Consider the following 12,568-nt stretch of genomic DNA (forward strand, 5'->3'; position numbering starts at 1 on the left):
TTCTATGAATATGACAAACAATTTATCCAAATTTTGCAAGCAAGCTCGAAAGTCACCGCCTCTAAACCCAGCCAAAGCCATCACCGCGGAGGCTGCCCAAAGAGTTCACAACCTGAAGGGAATTGGATTCCATCCAGATCCATTTTCTAGGGATCCCCACATTTCAACCATTTATCGTGTATCATGCGATCAGAAATCATTTGACTTTTTTTTATTCAAAATCAAACACAAACAATATCTAATAAAAACTAACCGTATAATGTACGATAAACGATTAAGACATAAAAATCCCTGAGATTCCCACAAAATGAATCTGAAAAGGATCCTCTTCCAACATGAAGGGAGTAACTTTTAAGTACAAACATTCGACCATCCCTTCTCCAAAGCCAGCTGCACACTTTCTAGCAGCATGGAACTCCACCACATCGAGCACTGTTACAGGTGGGATTTTCAGACAAAACCTCCAGCATAACTACCGGCTTTGCAACCGGTTTTATTCGAGAACATTTCACATATTCATATTTTATGTTACATGAGGGTGCGTTTGGTACGCAGACGGAACGGAACAGAACGAGACGGGACGGGACGGAACGAAGGTGTAATTTTTGAAAAAGACATGGGGTATATTTGTCTTAAAATAGTAAAACATTGTGTTCCACAGACGTGGAACAAACCCGTTCCAGGGGGAGGTGGGACGCAAAAACACCCAAAATCTGTTCCGTGGAACAGCCCGTTCCACCCATTTTTGGCGCACCAAACGCGGGACGGAACGCCTCGTCCCGTTCCGTCCCGTCCCGTCCCGTCCCACGTACCAAACGCACCCTGAGTTACCGTCCATAGTACTAAATCCCAAAGTGGTAGAAGCAAAGTGACAATTCAAAGTGAACACAAATGAAAAATGTGAAACATCATCGTCATACGGTAACCAAATAAAAACGTGGGATGCATGCAGGATAAAAGGTCAGCATGCACTTCTTTTTCTTCTCTTTTTACGTACTTTCTTCTTACTCATCTTCCTCCTTTTACTCTCGAATTCCAGTTTCTCCAATAATATTTGTCTTTAAAAAAAATCCTCAAACTGCTGCTTATTGGAGAGGTGAATCAGTAACGATATTACATGACAAGTGAAGCGCGAAAAAAGATAAAACTAAATCTAACTTCGAACATCACGGAAAATTGACGAGTTGTCAATCCGTCAACTTCACCACCTTTTCTAGCATTGACGTCCCCCTGAAAATTGTCAACTGCACTTCCCTCATGTATTTCGATAACTGGCAAATAAGAGAAGTTCAAGCGGTTAGGGATTGTTAACATTCACTAGCTGCTAACATCAAGAAGATTGAAAACAAGAACAGCCCGCCTTATAATACCTAGTTAGAAAAATCAAATTCTCTGTAACTGCGTACCATCTGCAGATAATATATGCAATTCAAGTAACTGTATTCACTTACCTGCTCGTCTCGCATCTTTCTAAATCCTAATTTCCTCGTCCAGATTGACTCAGCTTCCTCAGCTGCGGGGAGAACCAGTTTTTCCACTTTCAGGGAAATAAGTAACCTCTCTATGCATGAAAATAATGCTTGGAAATAACCCTACAAACACCAAGAAACAATGAGGTCAAACTTCAAAAAACCGGTGATTTTCATAGAAAAGAAAACTGTAGTATTATCAGATAAACGCTAGCAGATTCTAAATCCAACTTACTTTTCCTTGATGTTCTCTACTAGTAGCAACAATAGGAAGCTCAGCAACCTCCCGACCAAAAACCCTAAGGAGACCAGCAGATACAACAACAGACCTGTACATAAACGAAAATTATTACTAGTGTAAAATGGTGTGACAAAACCATCAAGTACTAGAATTCGTACTAACACCGGAGGAGCAACGTACCCCACTATTAAAACTACACAGTACATGCCTCCAAACTCTTGACCTGAAATATTTCTCCTGAAAAATGCCAGAAAAAATAATTGATTCAATAATATTTTTGTCAGAGAAATTGTATTGGATGAACAAACGCTACACAAAAATACATAATTCCAAGAAGCAACAAATAACTAAAAAACAGGGGAACAAATTAAAAACCACCACTTACCCATATACCATGACAGGGATCAAGTCACGACCAGACTGTGCAACAATAGGGTCAAAGCACTCCTGCCAATTGAGCACAATCAATTTGAAGGTGACAACATCGATAACTATTCCATATAAATTTGCCCGCACAACCAATTTGAAGTGACAACGTATGAAAGATACACAATTGACAACTACGAAGTGACAGAAAAATACATAAATAGGAAGCCTAATCTAGAACGCCAAGTGACATACGAGAGAAGCCATTCCCTCAATATATTTGTCCTGTATAAGTTTTGATGACTGAAACATAACTTACCAGTTCTAAAAGTAAATTCTATTTCTTTGTGAATTTTAAACATACAATTGGGAAAGAATAAAACACCAAAGTCCAAGTTCAGTGTCATACGTTGAAAGGCATTAAATGAGCATGAAAGAATAAGGGTAACAATTCCAACGCACATATATGTACTTACTCGAAAAATAGCAGCAGCCCTTGAAAGGAAGGGTAGGTGTTCCGGATAGCGCCTCTTTCCACTGAAAACTCGCCATTGGACATCCGCCATTCCATCAATAAATATGCCTCTGTCTGCATGCTTCCGGATTATTGTATCTGATAATGGAGCTGGAACATGCTCTGCTTCACTGAGTACTAAATTCTGTAAAGCTGCATGAATCCTGTTACAGTCATCACAACAAAACCATTTATCTTTGGGGAGTTCCTGCAGTAAGACAGCAAAAAATATAAATTAGCATCCCAGAAATATAAAAAATTTAACCACCACAAGGTTCAGAACATACTTTTAAGTCACATAATCCACTGTTCCGTAAGCAGCCAACATGGAACTCCTTCTCACACTGAACAAGAATCAAGGGTAAGAATAAAACGATGACAACTAAAGAGAGAAATTTTGACAACTCTCGTTGTATGTGATCAAAAGAATGAAAATGCAAGTCATACCTGATCACAGATTATAACAGTTCGTTCATCAAATAAAGCCGCACTGAAATCATGGCTCCTAAAAATACAAAATAATATGTTAGCACCTATGAGTTATAACCAAATGGCAAACATCAAGTGAAGGAATTATTTCGCAAGTCCTCAAGAGAAATTATATAAAAATATTGCAAAGAAATTGCGTAGAAACCAGGGTACCACATTTCCAACAAAACAGTTTGTAGCCATAAATGTTGACCATGATGTGAGAGACTAAAAAAATTCAACCGACTTAATTAAAACCTTCATTCACTTCAGGCTACTTAAAATGCATACAAGAAATGAATGGAATTAATACACAAGAGGAACCAACCTGCAAACAACGCAGCCACCAATTTCATACTCAGGTGCATTGAAGACCCGTGTCAACCGTATTACAATAGGTCTTCCAAAATTTGAAGATTCCCCAGCAGCAGCTTTTTTACCAGGTTCAAACTTATCTCTACAATCTGGACAATGCCAATCACCTTGAGGAACCCGTGGTAAATCCAAACAAGCTGCAATATAAACAAAGGTTAGACCCAAAATAAAATGAAACACCTAACAACTACTAACTTGATTGACTCATAGGGATATTAAAATTCTTAACAACCTGATCAATATATAAGATGACTTTGTTTCCCAACAAAAGAATTGAAATATCAGTTTATTTTTTTGAAGCATGAGTAATATTAGCTGTGGGGAGAATACATCCTATCATTCGATTGAGAAGACAGTGATGTGGAACAAAAAAAAAATTCATCAAACCATTAAATTGTTCGGTAATTTCAATTCAATAGCACTACAAAAGCATGAGGAGTGATGAGGAACAAAAATCATTCATCAAATCACTTAAATATTCAGTTAAACTGGGGAAAGAACAAAACAGAATGTATCAAATGTGATCTTAAAAGTTGATGAGCAAGCCTTAAGAAGACAAAGCAAATGTATACATCCACAAACTAAATTCAAGTACCAAAAATTAGAAACAATATCAACCTGAATGATAAGCACCAGGGCATCCATCACAGAAAATCATATCCCCTGTATCATGTCCACATACAGCGCACATATCATCATTGCCATCACTGCCACCAATTGTCAGGTTTTGGCCATTGGCCAATGACATGGCTATATCGTGAAGCGTCAGTCCATTGGAAATATAGATGTGACGGTAGCTGCAAAATGAAATAAATTATCTACACATGACACACTAAACAACTAGAACAGCAGCCAGAGCTCTTTAAAAGCTACTCACGGTTGACGCCTTGCAGCCATTCCAGCATGAGCTTCAAACTGTGAAGGGCTTATCTGTTTTGACATAAAGAGTAAATTGACATGAGAAAAAAGGGAAGGAGGGGCTAGACCAATATACAGGACTCAAATTTGATGTGGTATGTGCAGCTCAGTATTTACCTCTTTGTCGCAGCAATTACAGACTATCCCATTTCCCTGCTTATAGCCACTAAGTAATCTCTGGGAATACCACAGCATCAAATCATTTAAAGATCAGAAGTTACAGGCATCCACACATGAAAACAGCATTACCATGATAATTATATCCATAAATTACCTGCCCCTTGACATAGTATGCCAATTTAGCTCCATCTGGAAGTCCATTTGGCATAAATAGTAACCGGTGGAGATCATTATCCCTGTCAACCAACAATAATTTCCCAATCAAACAAATCTCACCCATTATTGAGCAGCATCTTATAAAAAACTCCTCACAAAGAATCACAAAAGGAAAAGGAGGGGAAGGGATGATGCAAACCTTTTCCTATTGCCACCTTCAGCAGTTTTCTTCTGGTACATAGCTGCATACGGATTGTGGAAGCTTGGTCTGCACAGCAGATACAGTTTCAGTTTTCTCATGCAAAAGACTGCATGTTTCAGTTTTCCATTAGCCAGTAAATAAATGAAGTTCAATCACCGTTAAATTAATCTAACAAATTTAATGATGGACATATATTCAGTGTATAGAAAAAAAAATTACCATGTGTTATGTTTATTACCTGGGAATTGGATGATGCAATTTAGGGAGCTTCACACGATGTCTTTTCTCCACTTCAGCCATTCCATCACTTCGATTAAGAGTTTCTGCAGAATGTTTTATATATCGAAAAAGGAACATTGGGGTCTTAATAATACATTAACATAATTTATATATCAGCCGGACACAATTTCGTTTCCTTTCCTCGATCACTGTTCCCTTAGCATTTTCGGTCTTCCAACATAAGCATTTTAAAACGCAAAATTTATCAAATTGCGATATCTTTAGCCAACTTTCATCTGTCTAGATTACACTACCCTCAAAATCTCATCATGCACATGACAAATGAGCTTCATCAATGGCAGATTTTCTAGATCTGAGATATATGGTATTTGTCCAGGGAAGTTAAGAAAAATGATGGTGAAATTAAACATGAATTGGAATCAAGCTCAAACCAAGCAACGAAGTTTTCTTCTGACAAGCCCTCCCCTTCCTTCCTCGTTCACTTTCCTTCCCATCCCCCTTCAATTCCATAAAATAGTTCCCATCCAAAACAAATATACAAATCATAATCATCATCTTGTTGTGCCTACTTGGGATCCTACCTAAGTGGGTCTGGATGTCGTCTGATGTTATTTGGGCTACCGCATGTCCATAAATCCTATGTGTTAGAGTCAAGCATTGGCTCGATTATTAAGGGAAGGGCTTTTTTAAAAGGCTTATTGAGAAAAGAACAATTTCTGGAAGGGAAAAAAAAAACTAAGAAGCTTGTTGCTATTACCTTTCCAAACCCGGAAGGACTCTTCATTGAGAGCAGAACCAGCAATATCCTTTATCACTTCATCCAGACTGCTTAGCGGAGCAGTCTTCAGTTCTTGTATGATGCTATAAACTGCCCTCCCATTCTCCATGTATATGTGATTATTAGGATGCCGAGTCTTGACACCAGCATGCTGCTCAAACTCATATGCACTGAGTACCTGCTCATTGCATTGAATCAATCAGCTATAAGCAATATTGCACTTAAACTCTAAAACAATGTAAACAGTGAGTATACTTGCCCTGGTGAAATTGCATGATGAGCAGCCGCACAAATAACCACCGCCACTTATAATTCCATGTAGCTCTATCTGCCAAAATTTATATTAGAACCTCCATAGAAAATAAATATTCATACTGCAAGCACATATTATATCCAACCCAGAAGAAAATATATGTTTGATAAAATACCTTTGGCGGGGAGGAAACATACGTCACTCGAGCTCCATCAAGAATACCAGTAGACAATAGCTTCTTAACATTTGAAGGATAGCTGCTCGGAACTACGTAGTTAGAACTTTCCAACTTTGAATTAAGCGCACAAGGATGAAAGTTGCCGGTTTCAGCGCATTGCCTCCAATATGAACTAGCTGGAAACTCCCTACTTGTACCAGGCATCGCTTGAAAGTCCATTCCGGGCTCCTCGTGTGAACCTCCATGTGAAAGGTCTTGATTACTCGCAGTCTGATTCTCCTTTTTCTTGCTGAACTTGAACGTAATCTTGCGAATCCCAGATGAACTGGCAAGCTTAGGAATTTCTACCACAACACGAGAGGTCAATACATCACCATTCGTCTCGTTCTCAATTTGACAATTATCTTTCTCGGTACACTGTCCATTGCTCAAAGTCTCCTCTGCACCCGAATTCCCCGAACATGAGGACTCAACTTCACCACACTCTGTTCCGCTACTATTTACCAATTCCGCAGGTTGGCTAGTAATGTCCTGAAAAGTGGAGCTATTCTCTTTCGGAGACACAACGGGGTTTGATACTTCCGATCTTATATCCTCATTGGAATGCTCCTTCACTTGCTTCTTGTTTGGAAACCTGTCTGCCCCGCTATTATCTTCGAGACACTCGTGCTCCCGCTTCAGTTCAGTTCTCGGGAAGTTTTCTGTTTCCACTTCCCCATCTCTCAATTTCCCCACACAAATTGCCTCTTCTCCCATCCAACTACAACTCCACTCCAAAATCCAAATTCGACAAATCCCCAAAAACCAACACTTTGAGACTGAGACAGCATTCAATCAGAAACCCAATTCCAAAAACGAATCCTAATTCACCGAGCTCGAATCACGAATCACAGTTTTTCGCTCAGAATTCGAAAACAGTTTTTATCCTTAAAAACAAGTAATCGAATCAAAACCAAACCACAAAAATGAAAACAAAAACATTGGAACCATCAGTTTAGGAAAAGATTCGAAAAGGAGTTAAATTTAATACCTTGTGGTACTTCAAATCTGAAAAATTCGAATCGAACAGGACTTGGAAATCCGATAGAAGAAAGAGGAGCTCGGAGATCCAAAGCGATTTCGAATCGAATTCGGTAAGATGCGGATCTGAAATTCAAAAAAAATAAATCTGGGTTGTTTGTGTGGAGTGAGATCTCTGAAGAGGAAATAGCGCGGGATGCGATAAGGGTTTTAAGAAAAGTGTGAAAACATGCAGAGCGGCAAAAATAGCGAAATGAAAAGCTTGCCTCGCGCCCCAGATTCAACTTTTGAGGGACAGATGTAGTCCATAAGACACAAAGGGTGTGTTTGTTTGGGCTCACTAAGTTTCATTGGACTGGACTGGACTATAGTCCAGTGTTTGTTTGGTGCGGGGATTAAGTTTAATGGGATTAGCCGGTACTCGCTCCGACTAACCCCTTCTCTAAACGTTCTTAGCGAGAACCCCCAATTCTCACGGGATTGCTAAGCCTGTCTTCGAGAGTGTTGCTCGCTCCTCATTCTTGGTCGTCCTCCTCTCCGGTCCTCCTCGCTGGTCCTTCTCGCTGGTCCTGCTCATCTTCATCTGGTAAATTCCAAATTCGATGACCTATTTCTATGATTTTGTTTTGTAGATTGTGAAATCATTATTGGGTTCTGATTGATTTTGTTGGTTTGGGTTCGAAATTATTAATGGGTTATGATTGATTCCTCGTATAATCCTTCTAGTTGTTATGCTTATATATACCTTCTAGTTGTTTGGCTTGGGTTTTTGACGGGTCGGGGTAGTGCTGGTAACCCCAATGATTAGTGTGTGTGTGTGTGTGTAACTTTCATTTGAAGTGTTGAACCTCGTTGCTTGCTGCTACATACCCATGTGATTTTTTATATGTATAACATCGATCAACTTCCTGACTTTGGTTCTTGCCTTGATCCAGTTCAATTTGAAGAACCTTTGAATCGTGTTAGGACATCCATCTTTGCTTGTGCAGTGGTGAGATGCTATTTTCATTTATTTTCTCCTTTTATTTTCGCTGCAAGTTTTTACTACCTTATGCTTGCTTTTGTCATTATGGAGAAAATCGGCTCGTCTTTGTCTTTGTCTTGTGGGTATAATCTATATACATATGATATATATTTTGTTTCTTGAGTTTGAATGCATGTTATTATACTCACTCTCTGCACTTTTTCCTGTGTGTAGCCAATGGAAAGAATATATCAATCCAATCCTTCCAAGTTCGAATACTTGTACAGTTTGGTGAACCATGATGTCAAAACAAATACTCTTTTCAAGAGTACCTCCGTTTCTCTTGTTTGGCTCACAAGGTACACGATAGAATCATAAACTCAGATTATTTTCTTTTGGCTTTAGAACCACCTCTGCACTTTGTCAAAATGCGATACATCACATTTTTCATACTACTCTTGATTTATTTTCAGATACATGGATTTTTTGGTAGAGCTATTTCGGAACTTACGGGAGCATCCTCTAGATTGGGTTACGATTCGAGCTGTTTATAATGCCTATGCCAAGACCCTGATAAAATGGCATGATGAAAAAATTATACTGACTTTGATTCCCCTTCATTTATTTGGTGACCTAGGATTATTCGTACTAATCTTTCCCTTTGAATGTCCTATTTCTATGCTTCACTAGTGACAATTATATTCTGCAAGTTGCCGGCTTTGCCTAGTTGCTTTGTAATTACTTCGCCCGGCAACACTTTAGTGTATTTCCATGTTCTCCATATACTCAAACTAGTTTTCTTTCTTTTTAGTATATAGTACAGAACTCATATGAAAGCATGAAGCTATTACACTTATTAAACACGAAAGCATTTCTGTGTTTTCCCATGTTCGAGAAATGCCTTGCTTCTTAGTATAGTCTTACTGCTTCAACAGAGGAAATTTCGGAAAACTCCCAGCAACTTATCATTGGTTGTTCTCTATGATTTATTGTTTTACTACTCTCTTAAGTGAAATTTTATTGGTTAGAAAAATTAACTTAATTGTTCACTGGAATGATAGCTTGGAAGCAAATATGCTCCCGAAAAAGACTTGTTGTTGAAGGTGATCGGAGGCAATGGTGATGTCATGGGAGACATGGAGAAATTTTGCACTTCTTTACTCCTCTACTTAAACAGAATCACGAGTTTTTGGTAAGTTATTTTTTTCAGTTGCATAATTTACTAGGCTCCTTACTCTTAATAATCCTTTCTCAGCTGGTAGGAGCCAATAAATCCTTCCTTCCGTGTCGAGGTTCTCTGAAGAAAGGGGAAGTTTAAAATAGAAAAAAGAGGCAATGAATTATTAAATCATTTGTTATTGTAAAATGTTAAAATATTTGCTCATGAACTTTACACTTTTGAGATAGGCTGGAATAGATGATTTTAAGTTATTTCGTGCTAGCCTTGTAGCAAAGGTACCAAGTACATACCCAAAACAAAGAAAGATGGGGAAGACTATGTTTGCTCCTGCTTTGGAAGAATTGGAGAGTGTCAAGTCTGAATCAAAAGAGATTATGACGAAGCATTTCTTGGAATCGTGCAATAAGATTTTGCCTATTATAGCTTCATTCATTTCTCTCATTTATTTCATCCCGTGAATAGTGGCTTTAATTTGTTTGATTCCAAGCTTTGAACCTTTTTTTAAGTTTTCAAGAAGGCACACACCTGAGACTTGGCGTTTATAACGATTGTTAAGCATAAAGCTACATGACCATTTGTTATTTATTTGTACAATATGAGCTTTATGATTTGGTTCTGGGCTTGATGCAGCTGAATTTGGAAATGCTGTGTATCTTGTTACTTTTGACATCCGTACTTGTGTAGTGGTAAGATGTTATTTTCATGTATTTTCCCTTTTCCCTTTCATTTTCTGCTTTGAGTCTCATACTTTCTACTTTTGTAATTTTGCCTTAATTAGAACGCTTTGCATTGTCCAGCTTGGACATGGCAATGCTAATCTAAACTCTTTGCATCTGTATGCTCAGAACATCTTATGGTTATTATGCATGTGAAGTCAGGTCGTATGTTTTGTTTATTAAGTTTGAATGCATGCTAGTGTTCTCACTCTATCCAATTTTGGCTTTGCATAGAGATTGCAGTATAGATATTCATCGGAGGCAATGGTGATGTCACAGGAGTTCTAGCTGGCGATGCCCATGTGGCTCTCAGTGTTGGTGTTGATGGCCACGACTTGCGTGTAGCAGACATGGGTGATGTTCTAGGTGAAGCTTTCACTTTCTATGTATTTAACAAGGACTTTTGTTGGTTTACATGGAAATGACTCATTAGCATTCCTGAATTATGTGAGACGGGAGTTGTTGTTGTGCTAAACTTGGGGAATCTTGAATGCCATACACTTAGTTTTGAGACTCAATTCAGCTCATAACAACAAGACTTCCGAAGACATCCTTTAACAACATTTTTGCATCAAGTTTATTGTTTTATTTCTTATTGTAACATTTGCTTGTAGAATATCTTATATATGTTCACACATGGCTTTTGGTGCAATATTTATTGTATTTATTTTCAAGTAGGCCTTCAAGTTTCAAACATTGGGTGTAAAATTTATCAATTGATACAATTTTTCACAGCGTGGTATTCAACATTATTTAGGCATTATATTTTCTTTAGTTAAAAAAAAAAAGATCCATTTTTCACATATTTATGTTATTCTGCTTCTTAGTCCGATACTGCACCAAACGCTTCACTAAGCTAGTCCAGCTTAGTCTAGTCTAAGCCAGTCCAACTTAGTCCCTGCAGCTAGTCCAGTCCGAGACAGTCCGATGCAACAAACGCACCCAAATATTATTATTTCTCTTTTTCTTTAAATAAAATAAAATAGAAATAAATTAAAAAAATGGTGACGAATGAGTTTCTTTGGAAGAATCAAGAAGCCAGGTGGATAAAGCTTACGGGCCCACTTTTTGGACGAACCGGATGGCGCCGCGTGGCGTACAACCATCGGGACCCATATAAACATTGTGAAGTGTCACGTCGATGACACGTGTGATGGGAATTGGAACCGCGAGTCCCGCGCCTTTTCAATTTTCCCTGGAATTTTGACCTTGTAAGAGTTTGGTGCGCGGAATGAGATCACAGCGATCTTCAAATCGTGTCCGTTCATCGTATATCGTACGGTTAAAAATTATTTTAAATATCTTATTTTGAATTAAATATGAATAGTACTTGAAAAAAACTGATCTCACGATATATGATGAAAGGAAACGATTTGAAGATCCCAAGATCCTTATAAAAGAAGATCCAAAGAGGATCCTCCTGGTGGTGCGCGGAAGCAACTATGAGTGCAGCGTTTGATTGAATTTGAGCCATGGTATGGTCCAAGTGGAGGCATTTGAGGGAGTGTAAAAAGTTTTTGAGGGGTCGAAACACCTAACTATGGTTTATGATATTTCTCTTCATTTGTAAGTGAGGGGTTTCGATTCTCATTAAACAGAAATTTGAACTATATTATTGCTAACTCATTATGAGGTAAGGCTAAGCATAACTCCCTCCCACTTAGTGTTAATTATATCGTTTGTTTACAAAAAATGGGGTGGTTCGGTATGGCATCTTAAATCGAAAATGGATCCCGAATTCCAAACTAAAAATTTTCAAGACAAGAGTTCGAAGACCAATCCTGAACTGAAATTTTTGGGATTTCCAAAATGTTTCAGTATTTCAAAAGAGATCTGAACTAGATTTTGAATTTTAGGTTGAAATATGAGATTTTTGGGTTGTGTGCTAAAATTTAGGCTTTTGGCTTGTATTTTTGTTACCCAATTTCATATCAATTGAAATTTAGGTTTTTTACCTTATACTAACTTGAAAATTCATACTAATTCAATTACCAATTCATTCATACCAAGTCAAATTGACGTTCCAAAGTTTCAAACTATTTAATTTCATACTTCTATTTCTAATATAGTCTATTATCAAACTACTTAAATTCAATATTTAACATGCATGCAACCAAAATAAATATATATTTATTTTTATTCGATTTGGATTCCTGAACCATTGAATATGTATTTTTGATTCCCATACTGAAAGGTTCGGGATTGATTCAATATGGAGTCCCGAAAATTTAATGTTATCAGTTTAGAAATTTTTTAATATAAGATCAAGATTTTTTTTATTTGGTTTGAAATTTTCGATAAAATTTTCCAGCCCTACACCTAACTGTCATAGCCCAAAAAAGAGAAACACATAACTGTCCCCAATGATGGATTTTTTTTTTCTTTTCTTAAAAGGAAGATAAAGATGAGG

At 37.7% G+C, this 12,568-nt stretch overlaps 2 protein-coding genes across 3 annotated transcripts; one reads left to right on the forward strand and one right to left on the reverse strand.

Moving 5' to 3' along the window:
* Nucleotides 1–855: 855 nt before the first annotated feature.
* On the reverse strand, nucleotides 856–7,552 carry LOC126593862 (uncharacterized). Its single transcript, XM_050260023.1, has 19 exons — nucleotides 7,309–7,552; nucleotides 6,276–7,204; nucleotides 6,107–6,175; nucleotides 5,827–6,025; nucleotides 5,068–5,152; nucleotides 4,827–4,895; nucleotides 4,626–4,707; nucleotides 4,469–4,528; nucleotides 4,311–4,363; nucleotides 4,052–4,230; nucleotides 3,387–3,570; nucleotides 3,038–3,095; nucleotides 2,878–2,934; nucleotides 2,553–2,798; nucleotides 2,096–2,157; nucleotides 1,891–1,947; nucleotides 1,705–1,798; nucleotides 1,452–1,592; nucleotides 856–1,271 (listed from the first exon to the last, which is right to left on the reverse strand). Exons 2-19 carry the CDS (start codon nucleotides 7,032–7,034, stop codon nucleotides 1,188–1,190), a joined length of 2,538 nt encoding a protein of 845 aa, XP_050115980.1. The 5' UTR covers nucleotides 7,035–7,204; nucleotides 7,309–7,552; the 3' UTR covers nucleotides 856–1,187.
* Nucleotides 7,553–7,709: 157 nt separating this feature from the next.
* Nucleotides 7,710–10,892, forward strand: LOC126593863 (glycolipid transfer protein 1-like). Of its 2 annotated transcripts, XM_050260025.1 has the most exons (8): nucleotides 7,710–7,884; nucleotides 8,234–8,289; nucleotides 8,497–8,621; nucleotides 8,736–8,907; nucleotides 9,324–9,454; nucleotides 9,705–9,863; nucleotides 10,071–10,128; nucleotides 10,393–10,892. In XM_050260025.1, exons 3-8 carry the CDS (start codon nucleotides 8,500–8,502, stop codon nucleotides 10,444–10,446), a joined length of 696 nt encoding a protein of 231 aa, XP_050115982.1. In that variant the 5' UTR covers nucleotides 7,710–7,884; nucleotides 8,234–8,289; nucleotides 8,497–8,499; the 3' UTR covers nucleotides 10,447–10,892. The 2 variants fall into 2 exon arrangements, with proteins under 2 accessions (XP_050115982.1, XP_050115981.1); XM_050260024.1 differs by lacking the exons at nucleotides 10,071–10,128; nucleotides 10,393–10,892 and having other exon boundaries at nucleotides 9,366–9,454; nucleotides 9,705–10,056.
* The last annotated feature ends 1,676 nt before the right edge of the window (nucleotides 10,893–12,568 follow it).

Source organism: Malus sylvestris, chromosome 12, assembly GCF_916048215.2.
Source record: "Malus sylvestris chromosome 12, drMalSylv7.2, whole genome shotgun sequence".
NCBI lineage: Eukaryota > Viridiplantae > Streptophyta > Magnoliopsida > Rosales > Rosaceae > Malus > Malus sylvestris.